The sequence below is a fragment of the Quercus lobata genome, chromosome 5 (genome assembly GCF_001633185.2).
Source record: "Quercus lobata isolate SW786 chromosome 5, ValleyOak3.0 Primary Assembly, whole genome shotgun sequence".
In the NCBI taxonomy this organism is placed as follows: Eukaryota; Viridiplantae; Streptophyta; class Magnoliopsida; order Fagales; family Fagaceae; genus Quercus; species Quercus lobata.
The window spans coordinates 87,086,421-87,105,902 of record NC_044908.1 but is presented as its reverse complement, the minus strand read 5'-3'; the positions used below and the strand labels follow the sequence as shown (position 1 = coordinate 87,105,902).

At 33.5% G+C, this 19,482-nt stretch overlaps 3 protein-coding genes across 3 annotated transcripts; all 3 read left to right on the top strand.

Moving 5' to 3' along the window:
- Window positions 1–3,310: 3,310 nt before the first annotated feature.
- On the top strand, window positions 3,311–6,278 carry LOC115989056 (tyrosine/DOPA decarboxylase 2-like). Its single transcript, XM_031112716.1, has 2 exons — window positions 3,311–4,838; window positions 6,259–6,278. Exon 1 carries the CDS (start codon window positions 3,311–3,313, stop codon window positions 4,829–4,831), a length of 1,521 nt encoding a protein of 506 aa, XP_030968576.1. The 3' UTR covers window positions 4,832–4,838; window positions 6,259–6,278.
- Window positions 6,279–7,345: 1,067 nt separating this feature from the next.
- Window positions 7,346–10,168, top strand: LOC115991396 (receptor-like protein EIX1). The gene is made up of 3 exons (XM_031115092.1): window positions 7,346–7,507; window positions 8,440–10,098; window positions 10,142–10,168. Exons 1-3 carry the CDS (start codon window positions 7,478–7,480, stop codon window positions 10,166–10,168), a joined length of 1,716 nt encoding a protein of 571 aa, XP_030970952.1. The 5' UTR covers window positions 7,346–7,477.
- On the top strand, window positions 10,155–11,862 carry LOC115989057 (receptor-like protein EIX2). Its single transcript, XM_031112717.1, has 2 exons — window positions 10,155–11,184; window positions 11,770–11,862. The coding sequence occupies exon 1, from the start codon at window positions 10,276–10,278 to the stop codon at window positions 11,179–11,181; it is 906 nt and encodes a 301-aa protein (XP_030968577.1). The 5' UTR covers window positions 10,155–10,275; the 3' UTR covers window positions 11,182–11,184; window positions 11,770–11,862.
- Window positions 11,863–19,482: the final 7,620 nt, after the last annotated feature.

The following is a 19,482-nucleotide window of genomic DNA, read 5'->3' as shown; positions in this document are numbered from 1 at the left end:
ATGATTAAAAGATAATTGAATTCCATTTTTTAAAGATGTATCATTGTATACGCAATATTACTCTTCGAAATATCACATCAACAATTTCGCGACCATCCAACCTAACAATATATACTGTCATCTGCCATATTAATTGTTACAAATATAGAACGTAATTGTCTATTGACAAAGAAAATATATAGAGAAATAAATGATTGGAAGAGTGGAGTAGAAAAATGTAGACTTCCAATTAATAATATATAGAAAAATAGATGATCACCAAAATGTTTTTTTTTTTTTTTTTTTGAAAAAAAAACAAACACACAAAAGGAAGAGGAAAAGGGGTTCAAACATAAAATGATAATGGGTCAATAATTAATAATATCTCCCGACAGTCGAAATACTAGTTAGTTAGATTGAACCCATATAAAACAATAAAGTAATAGACCTTTACAAGTATGGTATGAGCATGACATGGTATCAAATTCAACTTTATAAAAGAGTGGTGACACACATAAAAAAAATAAAAATAAAAACAAAGATTTCCCTATTGGAGGCTATGACCCTTAAATTATTCGAAGGCTTACAAATATCTCAAAAATAATAAGGAGTTCAAGGTGTGGGATATCCCTGGATATATGCGGATGCAAATTAACTAAGTTCACCACATCGTTGAACTTAGTTTTCAAGATATATGTGGATGCAAGCTATGTTATGTGGTTCGATGCAAACTCAGTTTTCAAGAAAGGGATGTATGAATATCCACACACATGATATCGTTGCATACACGTTCACTATTAATAGACGGCATAATCACTTTTTTTTTCTTTTCTTTTTTTTTTTCTTTTTTTCTTTTTTTTGAGAAAAAGGTAAGGTCTTATAAATTATAAAACATCAGTTTGGAATACAATCTCCAAATTAGAGGGTAGTTCTTCTACCCAAACATCTAAATCAGCAAATGAAACTGCTCTTCTGGCGAGGGCATGACCTAACTTATTCCCTGCTCTTATATATTAATCACTTTGTCGACAAACCACACACAAAACGGTGATAAATACTTATGGTGAAATATTTGGTGGAGTTATGGGCCTTGATGTCATGTGGTGTAATCAAGTTATATCTGATCTAACTCTAAGTAATATTACATCACCAAACAACTTGTTATTGAATTAATATTTTGAAAATCCAACCATTGAATTACATATTCTATATGTTCTTAAAATGCATGTCAATTTTCATATCAATCAATTGTTATCTACTATTTGATCCCTAAACTCATCTTTTATACATTATTTTAAACTACAAAAACTTGAATTTTAACAATTGATTAATGGCATAGCTATTAATCTTTGATCCCCTTGAAATTTTGCAAACATGGGGAATATATGAAGATAATGTAATCTAACGGTGGATTTGTCAATATTTGCATCCAACTAAAAAATATTAAGTGGTGTAACATTGCTTATAGTTATACCAAATACAACTTGAACCAAATCCTATATATATATATATATATATAGCTAAAACTAAGAGAAAATTTATTAAATTCTAAATTGGAGTTTAATTTGTGCCATGTGTTTCATCAAATTTTTAATTTTGTGTGTGTCAAATGAATTATTAGGTCAAAAATCAAATAGTTTAAATTAAATTAAATTCTAAATGAATTTTAATTGGAGTTCAATTTTGTGCCATGGATCTCATCTAATTTTTTTATTTGTGGTAAGTGAATTAGTGCAAAGACTGAAAGGTCTAGATCCAATTAGATTCTAAATCATATATATGTAATTGTGATAGTTTTTAAATGTACTCGTGTATATGCAAGAGATTACACACTAAAGCTCTGTTTATATAGCTTATTTTTTGTCAAGTTATTTTACTATTCAACTTATTTTTGCTATTATTTATGTGGCTCACTGCACTTTTTTGGTATTATTCACAAATTCCACTGTATTATTTCTAACAACCCTAATCCCTATTCTCTTCTCACTTTTTTGCTCTTAGCTGTCTAGCACTTCACCGACTCAAGAACTTCACATCTGATCTCGTCGTCAAGCACTGTATTAATCAATGATGGCGAACAATAAATCTAACAATCAAGGCCGGCACTTCGACTAAGTCAATTAGTTCATTGCCTAAGGCATTGGGGGCCCCAATATTTTGAAAAAGAAGGAATAGTATAAAAAATAAAAAATAAAAAATTTAGTTCCAGATAAAACTTCAAAAAATCTGATACATCCTTGTGATCAAAGAACAAAAAATTTGGAATATTCTTATAAACATCAGTACCCAAAAAAATTCTTTGGTCTAAACAAAATCATCATTAACCTCATCATCAACTGGATAAAATGCAAATCCAGTCTAAAAAATTACCTACAAAACAATCTCAAATCCCTAAAATTTACTCGTACCTTTTCTCTCTCTCACTCTTGCTCTTTGCCTCTCTCTCTTAGCTAGATGATGAGAGTTTGCAAAAATATTATCTTAAACTTGAATCTTTTCTCAAACATGATGTTTATTATGATATTGATGGTTTAGATTTATTTTTAAAGTTAAAAGTTTTAAAAGAAATTTTATAAATAAAAGGATATACTCCTACCTTCTTCAGTATTAAAAAAAAAAAAAAAAAAAAAGGAATGATATAATCCAATTGACATACTAAATTATATAAAAATGTTAGATTTATGTTCAAATATATGCATTACTTATAGAATTTTACTAACAATACCTATTATAGTTACTTTTGCAAAAAGAAGTTTTTCAAAATTAAAATTAATAAAATCATATCTAAGATTGACAATATCTCAAGAAAAATTAAGAAGATTAGTTATACTATCGATTGAAAATGAGATGTTAGAAAAATTTGAATACAAAAATTTAATTAATCAATTTGTATCTTGAAAGGCAAGAAAAATATATTTTAAATGAAATATATTATTATATAAAAATATTGAATAAATATTAATTTAATTAATACAAAAATATAAAAAATGCCTCATTTTAGTTCTCACTTAAAGTCCTAAAATATTTAGGGTAACAATACAAATACTTCTGTTACGAATAATAATGAAAGCAATAAAAAATTTAATTACGGAGCTGAGTTCTCAAGTGTATGTATGTTGTTAGCTAGGTTCCAATAAATATGTATGATAGCAACTTCAGCATTTCTTTTTTTCAAATGAATTAATTGCTTTTCTCTTTTCTTTATAAGCCCTTCTTGCCATTGATTATATCTCACTCAACCAGCGCAAACTTAGATTCTGCATAGATTTTTCTCCTCTATTTTTCATAGAGCAACTTTTAGTTTTGCAAAAAACTACTCAAAACAATCAATATGGGTAGCCTCAAGGTCGATCATGAACTTGAAAATGATTCTCACATGATGGTTAACCCTCTAGACCCAGAGGAATTCAGGAGGCAAGGCCACATGTTGATTGACTTCATTGCTGATTATTACCAAAATATAGAGAGTTACAAAGTCCTAAGCCAAGTTGAGCCAGGTTACCTTAAAAAACTCTTGCCAGAATCTGCCCCCTATTATCCTGAATCAATTGAAACCATCCTCCAAGATTTGCAAAAATATATTATACCTGGGATCACACATTGGCAGAGTCCTAATTACTTTGCCTACTTCCCTTCAAGTGGTAGCACTGCAGGTTTTCTTGGTGAAATTCTAAGCACCGGCTTTAATGTAGTCGGATTCAATTGGATGTCATCACCAGCTGCAACTGAGCTAGAATGTATTGTCATGGATTGGCTTGGAGAAATGCTTATGCTACCAAAGTCTTTCCTTTTCAAAGGCAATGGTGGAGGTGTATTGCAAGGGACTACTTGTGAGGCCATTTTGTGTACTCTAGCTGCAGCGAGGGATCAGATGCTAAACCAACGTGGGAGTGAGAAGTTGGAAAATTTGGTGGTCTATGGGTCTGACCAAACACATAGTGCACTGCAAAAGGCAGCTCAAATTGCTGGAATCCACACAAAGAACTTCCGAGCCATCAAAACTACGAATTCAAATTCATTTGGGTTATGCCCAAACTCTCTAAGAGATGCAGTTCATGCAGATGTTGAAGCTGGGCTAGTCCCATTATTTCTATGTGCCACAGTTGGGACAACCTCAACAAATGCTATTGATCCAATAGGACCATTGTGTGAAGTAGCAAAAGATTTTAACATATGGGTTCATGTTGATGCTACATATGCTGGAAGTGCTTGCATTTGCCCAGAGTTTCGACATTTCATTGATGGGATTGAGGGTGCAAACTCGTTTACTTTGAATGCACATAAATGGTTCCTTACAACTCTAGATTGTTGCTGCCTTTGGGTGAAGGATCCAAGTGCCTTGATAAAATCTCTCTCAACTAATCCAGAGTTTTTGAGAAACAAGGCCACAGATTCAAAACTAGTGGTGGACTACAAAGACTGGCAAATAACCTTGAGCGGAAGATTCCGAGCCATGAAACTATGGCTTGTGCTAAGAAGCTATGGCGTGGCTAACCTCAGAAACTTCCTGAGAAGCCATGTCAAAATGGCAAAGCTTTTTGAAGAACTTGTAAGAAACGATAATAGGTTTGAAGTTATGGCCACTAGAAACTTTGCTTTGGTTTGCTTTAGGGTCTTGGCATGGCCAAATAATATCAGTGTGGCTAATCATGTGGAACCTGTAAATGAGCAAAACAAGAAGCTGCTAGAGTCGATCAATGAGTCAGGGAATGTGTACATGTCTTCCACTGTGGTTGATGGAGCATACATAATACGGTGTGCTATAGGTGCAACTCTGACGGAGGAAAGACATGTGATTAGGGCTTGGAAGGTTATTCAAGAGAATGCAGATGCTTTACTCAGCAAAAACTAGTGTAAAGGTATTGACACTAGTCACACTGAGTTTGCTTTTAGTTGCCAATAAAAGTAAAATAAGCGTGCATGAGGTGGCAATTTGATGCCATGCACAGTCCCTAGCTTATCTTCTATATATGTAAGATGCTTTTAATTTTATTCTACAATATATCTTTTTATTGACAAAAATAATTCGTTATTATGTGGCTGTCGTTTGATGAAAATTTTATTTATAACTGGCCTAGATAGAATGAAAAGCTTTGGCAAAGACGATTTCTCGATGTCTATAGGTCTGTTTGTCTGTCTCCTTCTCTCTTTCCACCCAAAAAAATAATAACAATAATAAAAGAAGAAGTAAAAGACTTGTCTGTCTCCTTCTCTCTTTCCACCCAAAATAATAATAATAATGATAAAAAAATTAAGAAAAAAAACACTGACCGAGTGGACCAAATTGTCGGTCTATAATGCAATATTTATCATTTTTATTGCATCTTCAGAGCTTATATTTTATACTTTTCAATCCAAAAATTAAGAAAAAAAATGAATTCTTGAGCTAAACTTAAAAAAGTAATCTACAAAAAGAATCAATTTAAGGCCTAATTAGTCTAATACAGACCAAAGGGGATTGAAATTTATTGAGTGGATCAAATTGAACTGAAGCAGACCTAATTGGACCAAATTAGAATGAATAGAAACTGCTTAATTTTTAAAGAGAACAATTTATCTTCAACAAATTTATGAGAAAAAATTATATATTATATTACAATACAAAATAATTATTTATTCATATGCATCTCTTGGGTTTGTGATTAGCATTTTTATAATTGTGGGCCACTTAAATTAGAGTGCATAAGATGTGGCAATTTGATGCCATATTAGTGGCGGCTTTAGAATTTTTTTTCAAAGTGGTTTTTAAAAAACATAAATTACACAATTTAATAAAAATAAAATTTTATATATTGACAACAATAATGAAAAAAATACAAATAAATAAAGTTTTACAACTTTTTTATATGAATTTTCATATTTTGAAATAGTTGCAAAACATAGGTTTTTTTTTTTTTTTTTTCCTTTTATAATGTCTTCTGCACTTACTTCTGACGCCCGCTACTCTAGTTCCCCCACCCCACCCCCACCAAAAAAAAAAAAAAACATACATACACTTACATAGTTACACAAAAGACAAAAGATGAGAGCCTGAGTCTAAAAGTCACAGGTCAGACTAGTCTGAGGACAGTGTCTGGGTGAAGTTAAAGAAATATAAGACATTAAGAGCATTAGGATTGAAAAATTCTAATTCTACTCTATTTTACCATTTTAAAAAGTCACTTTATCATTATACCATACCATTTTAAAATACCTTTCACATCCCAAAACTCTATTTTTATTAAAATATTATTTTTTAATCTTTCTTTATTATTCATTTCCAATCGTCACTTTTTTCAGACTTGGCATGATTCCAACGGCTCCACCATCATCAATCACCACACCACTACCACCACCACCACCACCAAAATGCTTTAGCCTAACTGCTTCAACCTTTCATCATACACATTACACAATTAGAAAACACAAACCTATTTCAGCAGGCCCGCAGCCATTGATGAACGCAAAGGAACTCATGAACCCAGACACCGCCGATCAACCCCAATCACTACAGGGGAGAAAAAAAAAAACCCAGATTAACCCTGATCAAAACCCAGACACCGCCACTGCTAGATCAATGTTTCCTCCATTGTTGATCAACCCAGGTCAACCACCAAAATCTCACCGGAACAAAAACCCAGACATCGCCGATCAACCCCGATCACAACAAGCAAAAAAAAAAAAAAAAAAAAAAAAAAAAAAAAAAAAAAAAAAACACCAAATCAACCCCGATCAAAACCCAGACACCGCCGCCGCTAGATCAATATTTCCTCCATCATTGATCAACCCAGATCAACCACCAAAATCCCACCGGAACAAAAACCTAGACACCGCCGATCAACCCCGATCACAACAGGGAAAAAAAAAAAACCATATCAACCCTGATCAAAACCCAGACACCATCGCCACTGTCGCCGCTAGATCAACGTTTCCTCCACTGTGATGTGTGATGTTGATGTTGGGAGGAGGATGATGTTTGGGTCTGAAGAGAGGAGAGAGCAGATGAGAAAGAGAGAAGGAAGAGAGAGAAGAGAACAAAAATAATGAAGGAGAAGAGAGAAATTTAGGGGGAAAAGCAACTTAAAATATTATTATTATTTTTACAATACTGCTACAGTGCAATTCTATCTTTAGAATTACACTGTAGTTTAGAATTGTATGGTAACAGTATTATAAAAAAATTTGCAATACTTACCTTATAAAAAAATTTACAATACTTACCTTTAGCATTTCCTAATGCACATTTTGGAGCTTAAAAGGACATAAGGACAAACCAATAAAGACAAAGCTATTCAATATTAGTTACTGTTGTGCTATTCAGCATTTAGTTCAGAACATCAGATGGTGAATCAGATTTTTCAATTCCATAGAGAGAGAGAGAGCGGAAAGGATATCGAGAAAAAAGAGAGAACTGAGATACGTTGAGGGCTTGTGTTTGAGGCCACTGGCCAGGCGAGGCGATGAAGGCTGGGTTACCAAATTAGCGGCGGCTGTTCTGGGCCAAGGCAATCTCGCCGATATGCTCTGGGACAGGGTCCTGACTGCTGAGGTTCTTATATACCTTTTAGGATAGCAATTTTTTCAATTTTTTTTTGTTTAAAATTTGATTGGGTATTTAGTTTATAGAAATTAAAATTATTTTTATTGTTATTAATTTAAAAATCTGTCTGAGTAGTGAGTGAGGACTGCTCTTGAGATTTTTATTGGGCTTGGTATTATTATAAATATTTTTGGGTTTTTTTTTTCTCGAAAGACCATGATAATTGTTAAGTGAACCAAGTTATGAACCAAAGTTTAGTTTTATTGGGTATAAAAAAAAATTGAGGGTGGTCAAAAAATTTGTTTAAGGGTAGAAAATTATAAAATATAAAATTATTACGTGTTTATTTGAAATAGTTTATGTAGCTGAAACTTTAAAAAAAAAAAAAAAAATTGCTAGAAATACCGTATATAAAGAAAAAAAAAGTAGTTGAAATGGTGTACCAAAAAAATGGAATGAACTCATATATAGTAAAAAAATTGGCTTTACAAACGCTCACTCCATGTAAATTAATAAAGTGTTTTATTTTTTACAAGGTCAGGTGGTCTCTTTTTGAAGAAGTAAAACACTGACCGTATGTTGGGGCCTTTTTTTTGCTCCAGGCAACACGTCAACTGTTGTTTTGCGTCTACTTAGGGCCAGGTTTGATTGTGGAAATCAATATCGAACCAACCTAAGTTTTGTCTCGAACGACCTATTGTGTCTAATCTTTTGTCTTTTTTGTCTTTTTTTTTTTTTTTCTTTTTACTATTAAGTGCTAATAGTTTCTACTTAACGCATGTATAAATAATTAAGGCTTTCTAGGCAAATGAAATCATACTCGTAACTTTGCAAAGCTCTTTTCTTAATCATATTCCTGATCTTCTATGTTCTTCCAAATCATGGGTGGAAATTCCCTCCAATTTCTCCTCACTTTTGTTCTTTTTTTGTTGTGCACGAAGCCAACCCTCAGCTGCATAGAGCAGGAGAGACAGGCACTTCTTAAGATTAAGGAGGACCTTATTGATGACTATGGTCATCTTTATTCTTGGAGTGCTGAAGAAGGGTCAAAAGATTGTTGCAAATGGGGAGGGGTCCGCTGTAGCAACCAAACAGGCCACATAATCATGCTCAATCTTAATTTCTCCAACTTGGAACCTTTGAGAGGTAAACTTAGTCCTTTTTTGATTGACTTACAATATTTGAATCATTTGGACGTGCAAAACAATGATTTTAATCAAAGCCAAATCCCAAACTCCATTGGTTCTCTCTCCAACCTGATACACCTTGACCTTAAATTTGCAAATTTCGGAACAAACATTCCTTTTCATCTTGGGAACCTTTCGAGCCTGCAGTATCTTGATCTTAGCTGGAATAATTTTAATAATCCTGAAAACTTAGAGTGGCTCCCTCAACTTTCTTCTTTAAGATACCTTGACATGAGTTCTGTTAACTTGAGCAAAGTTAATAATTGGCTCCAAGTAGTGAATAAGCTACCTTACTTGACATCCTTGCACTTGGAATCATGTAATCTTCCAAGTATTTTCTCTGTTTGGCTTGTTAATTCTTCTACTTCTCTTCATTCCCTCGATCTCTCTGATAACAGTCTCACATCTTCTTCTTCTGTACTACAGTGGTTGTTCAACTTCAACACTAGTGTTGTTAAACTTGATTTACGATTTAATCAATTTCATGGTTTAATTCCAGATGGTTTTAGCAAAATGAAGTCTTTGACACATCTCTTTCTTGATTATAATGAGTTTGAAGGAGGGATACCAAAAACCTTTAGTGGTCTGTGTAATTTAAATACATTGTCTCTGCCAGTGAACAATCTTAACGGACAACTTCTTGAATTTTTTCATAACTTGACTGGTTGTGCTAGCCAATCAATAGAGGTTTTGAATTTAGATTGGAATCAAATCATGGGATCGTTACCTGACCTCGCAACATTTCCATCATTGAGAGAATTAGGGCTTCATCACAATCATTTGAATGGGACAATACTTGACAATTTGGGAAAACAATCCAGGCTAGAGAGATTGTATCTTGGTCATAATTCATTTGAAGGTTTTATTTCTGAAGCCCACTTCTCAGAGCTTACAAAATTGAAGTATTTGGACTTATCTAATACCTCATTGGTTTTCAACTTCAGCTCTGATTGGGTTCCACCTTTCCAATTAGAAAAAATAGCTTTATGGTCTTGCCAACTAGGCCCTCAATTCCCAAAATGGCTTCAAACTCAAAAAAATTGCATTTGGCTTGATATTTCTAATTCTGGAATTTCAGATTCCCTTTTTAATTCATATTGGATCTTCTCTCCTCGATTAGTTTATATGAATATGTCTCACAACCAAATCAGTGGCCACATACCAAATTTGTCATTGGAGTTCTCCTCTCCCCCCACAATAGACTTGAGTTCCAATAAACTGGAAGGTGAAATACCATCATTTTTATTTAAAGTTACTCATTTGGATATTTCTAATAATTTGTTTTCGGAGCCAGCCTTATTCTTATGTACAACCAATAATAGGAATTTGAGCATTCTAGACCTCTCCAACAATCAATTATTGGGAGAGCTTCCTAACTGCTGGATGCATTTTGAAGGACTTAAAATTCTTAATGTGGCAAACAATTGTTTTCATGGGAAAATCCCAAACTCAATAGGTTCCTTACTTGGGATTGAAATACTAGATTTAGGCAACAATAGTTTCACTGGAGAACTTCCTTCCTCATTGAAGAATTGTACAAAGTTGAAATTTGTTAATCTTCGAGATAACAAATTGTCGGGACAAATACCGATGTGGTTAGGGAGCAGTCATCCTGATTTAGTTGTGCTTTTCCTTCGATCGAATCACTTCTTTGGAAGCTTTCCTTCACATCTATGTCATTTGAAACATCTTCAACTTTTGGACCTTGCTTTAAACCATATCTCAGGAAGTATACCAAAATGCATCAACAGTCTTACTGCTTTGACTAGTCCAATTTCAACCACTGGTCATCTTTATAAAGGTCCTCTGGACTTTTTCCACTGTGATGACCTTGCATTTTGGTTGTGGAAAGGAAGAGATCTCTCTAGTAATCTTGGACAAATAAAGAGCATAGATCTCTCTAGTAATAAAATTACTGGGCCAATTCCAAGGGAAATTATGGAACTTGTTGGATTGATTTCTTTGAATCTCTCAAGAAACCTTTTAACTAGAAGAATCACTACAGAGATTGGTGCGTTACGGTCATTAGAAGTCTTGGATCTATCTGAGAATCAATTATCGGGTGGAATTCCTTCAAGCATCGCTCTTATTAATTCTCTAAATTTCTTGGACTTGTCAAACAATAACCTTTCAGGCATAATTCCAACAGGCCCTCAACTCAATACCTTTAATGCCACTGCATATGAAGATAACCCAAATCTTTGTGGATTTCCACTTCCAAAGAAATGTCCAGGAGAAACAAATCAAAATCCAGCTGTGAATAGAGGTGGTGACCATGCTGGCATTCAAGAGACAGAAGATGGGTTTATAACCCCAGGATTTTATGTTAGTGTGGCCCTTGGATTTGTCATCGGTTTTTTGGGAGTTTTTGGCACATTACTACTAAACAGGTCATGGCAATTCTCCCATTTCAATTTCTTGAACAATGTCAAAGATAAGCAGGATGCAACCGTAGTAGTGAATATGGCTAGATTACGGAGGCAGCATCAAACATAATTGGTAATAATTGTTTCCGTACTTTTATTCTCATTGTCATTATCATCAATGTCATTCTAAGTTTTTTCCTTTTTTTTTTTTTTTTTTTCTCTCTTCCTTCATTATTGTTTTTTTCTTGATAATTTAAGTCTAAAGTAGTATTATTATCATCATTATTACTCCCAAATTTATGAACATGTCTGAGTCTCTGTTCTTCATTTATTCAAAATTCTCAGTGAACTATGCTTTACAAAAACATGTCATAGACCCTCTACTTCCCTTCGGTTATGTAACTATCCTTTTACACAACCATGACTGATCCCAATGAATTACAAGCTTACAACATTTTTTTTTTTTTTAATCATCAAGTTTACAACATGTTAAATATACTTTCTAGTTTACAAATTCGAGAAGTCTCCATAGTATTCTTTCAAGATGTGTTACGTCTTAAATGTCTTACTTAGGAAATTACTCAATTATGTTGCATGCATCACAAATTTTGGTTCCAGTATGAACTTGTGCTGGTTATTATTACCAATTTTCAACACTCTTAATAACCACAAAGCTTAATTTGATCTATTCATTTCCTTCCGGACTCTTACTGTACAGGGCTTGGAATCATTATTAGAGACACAGGGGGCAGGGTTTATTGTTAGCAAGTCTTCGAGAATTCCATTGATTCATGGTCGAAAATGGAGTTTTTTAATTACATCCTGGGTGATATTGAAGCTACAATTTTCTTTCAGGAAATTGATATCTATGAATGCATTTCTAAGTGTGGTAATGCACACTTTATCTGAACTATGCAATGAGGATGTCTCCCAACAGCCTCATTTGGTCATTTGATAGATGAACTCAAGTTGTTGACAAATTGTTGTACCTGGGCAGTTTGGTTTCGTTCCTACAAGTGGGAATAGAATGTCTGTTTTATTGGCGTCTCTTGCTAGGGTCTATTGTAATGTTGTTATATGGTTTTGAGGATTTGTTTTCTTGTTTTTCTGCTGTTTTGGCAGACGATGTACACATTTTGTAAGTTAGTAAATAAATTGATACACTAGTAAAAAGCAACAGTTAAACAGTAGTCATGTAGATGACGAAAACGATCAGAGACTAAATTTTAGTTTAATTATGCTTCTACTCATTCATAGAACATGAATTTTTTTATAATTGAGTATGCACAAAAAGTCAACAATTTTAGTTTAAGTACCTACATTCATACATGTACGAGGAAATTAAAAAAAAAAATACATACTTTTTGGGATAGATGGTGATAGATGGAACATGCTCAGTGAAATCAGTGAGGAAGTTCCTGTATCAGTTGTCCCATAGAAACACATCAACAACTAGATGGTCGTGGTTATGGAAAATTACAACTCCCAATAATTTAAAATAATTTATCTGGAAAAGCTTCAATGATCATTTACCAACTTGCAGTTTATTTATAAACAGAGGAGTTCAAGAACAAATTTGTCTGAGATGCCATCAGACAAATTTAGCAAGAAATCATCACCCTTAAATTGTTTTCATAAAACTGTCCATCAAGCCGATGTATTTTTCTTCTTATAAGACTTTGTGGCATCTATGTTGCTTGGCTTCCACCTCCTGAAAACTTTGTGATACTCAATACAGATGGGAGTGGGAAAGGTAATCCAGGACAAACAGGGGCAGGGGGAGTTGTTCGGGATCAAAATGGGAATTGGATTACAGGATTCTTGATGCATATAGACACCACAAACCATTAATGCAGCTGAAATTTTGGGTTGTACAACATGGAATAAACTTAGTATGGGTTTTTTTTTTTTTTTTTTTTTGAGATGGTTAAAAATACTATTTACTAATATACTGAGCCGGCAGCATGAATCCAAGAACCCCCGAACCACTGGGACTTAGTGCCTAGGAAGGTTGTACCAACCTGCCAAAAGGTGCAGTGATAGTATGGAATTTGGGCTACGGAAACATAATTTTGGAATTAGATACAGCTAAAGCAATAAAATTACTTGCTAATAGGGAAGACCGCTATATGGGTCTTTCTACATTTGTGTATGATTGCAGGGAGCTCTTGGATAGGTAATGGATGGTGTGTCGACTTAATGGCAGAGCTAAGAAATTTTTTCAGGGGGGCGGTGAATGCATTTTTATGTAATTTTTAGATCTATTACCAAATGTAAAAGAAATTAATGGGAAATTTCAAAAGCTAGAGGTCCATGGCCCCCCTTAGCATCCCCTAGCTCCGCATATGCGTCGGCTTCACATGCTCAGAGAGACTAACGTCGCTGCAGAGAGATTGGCAAGGAAAGATGGGGTATTTTTGACGCAGCTTGATTCTTGGTATAGTTTGGAGTACTTTGGACAATAGCATGCATTCCTATCAAGTATATACAGCACAAATAGGTCCCAATTCAGCTAGTGTTGAAGAGCTTGGGTTTTAGGGACCCAAATGCCAAAAATTGACGGACTGGACTTCAACCTATCATTATGTTAAATCACTTCTATCTAGAATCCACTTCACATACGGTCCTTTTACGACTATTTTGTCCATTTCACATGGATTAATCATTTTTTTTTGGGAAAATTTTTTTATGCAACCCAACTTTGGTACCCTCAAAAATTGACATTTGTCTTTACCCAACATCAACTAACCCACTTCACCCAACATCACTTAACGAAATAATTGATTAGTAATTTATAATTTCACAGCTCTCACATAGCATAAAAAGGTGAAAGGCCTTATAATTTTACAAATGATTTTTTATCTTTCAATATGTTTTAGTCACAACTTAATAAAAAAATTTTAGGGTAAATTTTACTGATATATTCTGGGGTTTGGGTTAATACAACTAGGTCCAAAACTTTTCAAAACTAGTCAATTTGATCCCTAAAGCCAACTTAGTCCATAAATAGTTAGTTATTTTTTATTCAACTGTTTTAGGGAATAATTTGGTTTTAGGGGCTAAATTGATTAGTTTTGAAAAGTCTTAGATCTAGTTAGCATTAGCTCAAACCTCAGGGAGTGTGAATGGATTTTACCCAATTTTTTTATTTTTTATTTTTTATACAAGACAGAATTCTATTATAATCTAATCTATGTGTATATGTATGTAAAGCTCTCTTCTGGAGACTTGAACCTCGGCCCTTGTCTCTCCCACCCCATAAGTACTTATATTTGTAAAATGACTATCACGCCAAGAATGCACAGTGGTTACCCAAAATTTTAATAATCCTACTTCCAATTGATACATTTCACAAATATTAAACCAATCAAAACTATATGGAAATTATGCAATCACCAAATGATTTTAGTAAAGAGCACAAAACTATTTATATATGATTATATAATCTAATTATGTAATTACCCATTGGAAAAAGGGTAATGTCATTTCTAGTAAAGAGAACAAAACTATTTGACACAATCACAACTTTAAGGACAATATATTGTTTTCAAGTCACCTTTCTCACGTGAGTAATGCTACATACAAAATATTTCACAAGTTTTTTACAACAATTGAGTTGACAAATTTTTATTTGTTTTTATCTAAATTTACAACTAACATTATTTTTTATTTATTTATCACATCGCCTGGGTGTGAAAATTTTGGCAAATTTTGTCAAGAACGAACCAAGGATTTCAAGCTAGGCTTCCATATAGTATTAACAAATTATAAATGCACAAATTCGTTGTTTCTTAATAAATTAAGATGCATTTATCTACCAACGAAGACAAAAAAAAAAAAAAAAAAAAAAAAAAAAAAAAAAAAAAAAAAAAACAAAAAAATGTTTTTTCTTAATACTAGGTTGGCTAGGATTTGTTTCTTTTTTTGAAGTTAGAGCATTTAGAGTAGTGGTGCTAAAAAATTTAGATTTTAGCACCTCAAAAAACTAATTTATCTATTTGCCATCTCAATTTACAAATTACAATACACACAACATCAAATGTTGTATTTTTTTTATCACTTCATTTAAAATAATATGAAAAACTCATTAAAATAATAAAGAAGAAAGAGAATTTAAGTTTTTTAATTAAAGGTAGAGAGATAATCTTAATAAAATGTTGTATTTTATTTTTAGCAACTTACTATAGTTAGCTAGTATTTATACTAGTTTATTGTAGTTGCAAAAAATTTAACTTTAGCTTCTCTATAACACATGATTTTTTGGCGATAAAATAGTTACATAATGGTTCTCATAAATTTCTTTCACTAACTTGTCATGATAAAATAACATTACTCTCATAAAATTGTTTTGGGGGGTGATTCGGAGGTTGTAGTAAAGTCTCTACGTGGTTATGGTATGGAAAAATCTACTGTTGGTCATATTTTAAAAGACATTTTGTCTTATGTTAGTTTGTTAAAAAGTTATTCTTTCTCTCATGTCAATAGACAAGGCAATGTAGTCACACACGCCTTAACTCAGAGAGCAAGACTTTCCTTTCTTGTACAAGTTTGGATGGAGTCTATTCTACCAGATTTAGATGTTTTTATCTTGGCTAACTTTAAGCCTCTTGATTAATTTTATGAAAGCTATTTCCTTCAAAAATATATATATATATATATATATATATTTTTTTTTTTTAATATTTAAATGAAATATTTAAGGGGGATGGGGGGTTTGGGTTTCCGAGATATTTGAGCATTTGACTTTGCTTTACTGGCAAATCTATGTCATCGGAAAGTAATCAGCAACCAATATGTGAGGCGTGTGGAACGAGGGAGGAGAGTGACAATAGGCCACATCATTTTTATTCAGAACTAGCTAGTAACAATAGGCCACATCAATAAAGTTGATAAAGACATTTTTAACTTTTTGCACTGACTTCATGTTTTGGATCCTACTAGACGTTTGCATACAATGACTTTAATTGAAGACAATATAAATTGTTGGATCCCATATGAGCTTTCAGTTTCCCCACATATGTCTAGGTGAATTTGTAAAACTTTGCCACGTCCCCTTATATACGTTTTTATAGCCTACTTTAATTGAAGACAACGTAAATTGATTGATCGAAAACTGAAAATTCAGCATTGTCGTATATGGCTAACTAGACTTGCTAAAGTTTCTTAACCCCTATTCTACGTTGATGGGTCTAGTTGGCCTTTATGTATGGTTGTTTGTTTGCTTAGATTCTTTAAAGCATATTGTTTAATCTAATATATTATCTAAGTGATTACTTAGGTTAATTATGAGATCTAAGTTAAATAAGGACAGACCATATCATGCACAGCAGTGGAAAATAAAGAACACAACGATATGATGACTTAAGAAAATCAATGAAACTAATAGTTGCAAGATAAAAATCTGAGGAGGATTTGACCTAACTATTATCAAGGTAAAACAAATCAGCTATAGAAAATCGAAGTTTTTACAATTAGATTTAACCTTAAATCTATTGCTATCTCCAGTAGTAACTTACAAACACGACTACGTGCAAACTTTGAATCTACGAACTTCTTTTCTTTTGGATTTGCACCACACAAGCACCCACGCTTGTGACTTTGAGATCCCACTCAAAGGTTTCAGATCACGACTTGTTGATCTTTACAACAACTATTCCACTAGTACTTGATTGTAGATCTTATTCCAGTAAATGCTTATAGAGTTGGAAGGTACAGAACCTCTCAGATCTCACAGGAGTAACTCATTAACTCACAAGTCTTATAAGAGTCTTCAAAACATAGCTAGGATTTTCCTTTTATACATAGGAGTGTTGGACTGAAACTTTAAATATTTTCGCGGGCTTGGGCCTGTTTAAAATTCTATAAAAATTCTTTTACAATGTACATTTTATTCCAATGAGTTTTACTAATTATTCCTTCTATAGGTTCAACGAATATGTGTAATTGTTAATTTTAAATGTGTTTTATACCCTAATTGTTGGTAGTAATATAAGAATAAGTTCAAGATACTACAAATTTAAGTATATTAAACTTTATAAATTTATGTGTCAACTTTTAAATAAATAAAAAAATAAATAGCAAAATTTTAAATAATATTATTAATGTGAATATGTGATACAAATCATATCTATTATCATGTTGATTTATAAACCTTTTATAATAAGATTGATAGCAACTTTAGTATTTTCTAGCAGAGGACATCTATCAAAGATTTCAACTAGCTTAATCATGTCATGAAACCCATATCAATAATTTTTTTTGAGAAACAACTATGGTTGATCCCAATAAATTACACTATATTTAAAATAGTTTATAGTTATCAAGTACAAAAAATTCTCCATATCATTCTATCAAGATGTGTTACATCTTCAAGTGTCTAACTTAGGTAATTGCCCAAGTATACCTTAGTTATGTTGCATGCATCCTAAGTTTTGATCCAGTATGAACTTGTTTGTTAGGTTATTATTGCCATGGGGGATGTCAATAATTTTTTTAGGGGATAAATAAAATCAAAGCAAAAATTACTATTTTGTTGTTGATTCCAGTATATGATATTATTGACAAATTTTCAACAATCTTGGTAACAAATTTTCTGTTAGGTATGAAATTCAGACATCACAAGAGATATCATGCTGAGCCATAAGGAAGGAGATAAGGAGTTGAATCTAGATGCAACAGCAAATGAGTAAAAATATAAGTATCAGTAGAGATTAGGAATATAAGATCAAATTGTATCATCTTTCCATTTGAATTTAAATGTAACTCATAGTAGTTTGTACTGTCTTTTAGTTTTAGAATAAGATTATTTCAGTCTTATTTATCTACATTGAATGGAAGAGGGAATCGAGCAGAGTTATAACAAAAAAGCAGTCTCTTTATCTCATGTTCAGGAGAATTATAACATTTTCAATGGATTATGGTTTTACTTTTTGGCGGTGTAAAAGGGGTGTTGAGTTGGAGTCTGTTGGTGTGGTGGTAGTGATGATTGATTCTTTACTCTCGGCAATATATGACTTTAAAACATTATAAATTGTCAGATGGAGAAATGGACTTTCAGTTTAGCTATATATGTCTAGCTGGATTTTTATAAATTTGCCGTGTCCCCCTATTTACGTTGGATTTGTATAGTCTACTTTGATTTTAAGACAACGTAAATTGATTGATGGAATCATGAAAAGAATGAAATGCCAGCATAGACAAATATGGCTTACTACTAGGCTTGCTAAATTTTCTTTAATTACTACATTGATGAGTATAGTTCGGCTTTTAATATATGGTGTTAAGATGTCTTTTTCTAAGAGAAACTTAAATGGTAGTGTGGGACAATTCCTTTCCGCTCTCTCTCCCCTGTAGGAGTCTCTCTCTCTCTCCACTGGTAAGAGATTTCTCTCCTCTCCTTTTTCTGGTAGAGTCTTTTCCTTCCCTTTGTGGGGCATCTCAACCCCAGCTTCACCATCCTACCTCACCATGGAACAAGAAGTCATGAATAGTCTTCAACATCTCAGCCTCACTAAAGAAGAAGAAACGGTAATACCCATCTCAGAACATAGCAGAGCAGATCTCCTAGAGGAATGCTCACTTAGCCTTTTTGGAAGGCTTCTCACGGACAGACAGCAAAACACAAGAGCCCTAAAGAGCACACTTAGGGCGGCCTGGAAAATGGGTTCAGATCTAAGAATTATTAAAGTGGGAAACAATGCTTTTCAGTTCAAGTTTGGCTCTCGTTATCAGATGGAATGGGTGGAAAATTGTGGACCTTGGAATTTTGAAAATAACTTGCTGCTTCTCTGCAGATGGAAAAAAGGCCTCACATCTGCAAACTTAAGTTTTACCCACTCCCCATTTTGGGTTCAACTTTGGGGCTTACCTTTTGAGCTCTTGTCTGAAGTGGTTGGTCGAGACATAGGAAATAGTATGGGGCGTTTTATTGAGGTAGACAAGCGTGCTAATCAGTCTGACCAGGCGAGGTTTATGCGTATAAGGGTTGAACTTCCAATTGACAAGCCTCTACGGAGAGGAGGTAATGTTGTGGGTATGGAAGGAGATAAATATTGGGTCAACTTTAGATATGAAAGGCTCCCAACGTTCTGCTTCTTCTGTGGTAAAATGGGTCATGATTTGAAGCACTGTGATGCTTGCTTGGATGGGCAGAATGTCACGCATCAATATGGAGAATGGTTAAGGGCGAATGGCTCTGCTAAGGGCGGAAACAATGGTCCAAAGAGCTTTTCTTTCAACAGTCACAGTACCGATAGTGAAAATCAAGGCAATGCAAAAGACCAAACTCTTGAGAACGAGCTCCAAAACACTCCGGCATCAGGCGGCAGAGAAAGCACCAGCCATGGCAGCGTGCAAGCTTCAAAAAATTCAAAAAATTTGAAATCTTCTAGCATGTCCGATCAGGTAAGGGGAGGTGACGTGTTGGGCAGCT

Bases quoted from the DNA above. Each gene is read 5' to 3' on its own strand.
- LOC115991396 (XM_031115092.1), top strand. From the start codon at position 7,478: ATGCTCTGGGACAGGGTCCTGACTGCTGAG. The intron at 7,508-8,439 runs GTTCTTATATAC...TTGTGCACGAAG, and splicing joins ACAGGGTCCTGACTGCTGAG to CCAACCCTCAGCTGCATAGA. The intron at 10,099-10,141 runs GTGGCAAACAAT...CAAACTCAATAG, and splicing joins AAGGACTTAAAATTCTTAAT to GTTCCTTACTTGGGATTGAA.
- LOC115989057 (XM_031112717.1), top strand. From the start codon at position 10,276: ATGTGGTTAGGGAGCAGTCATCCTGATTTAGTTGTGCTTTTCCTTCGA.
- LOC115989056 (XM_031112716.1), top strand. From the start codon at position 3,311: ATGGGTAGCCTCAAGGTCGATCATGAACTTGAAAATGATTCTCACATG.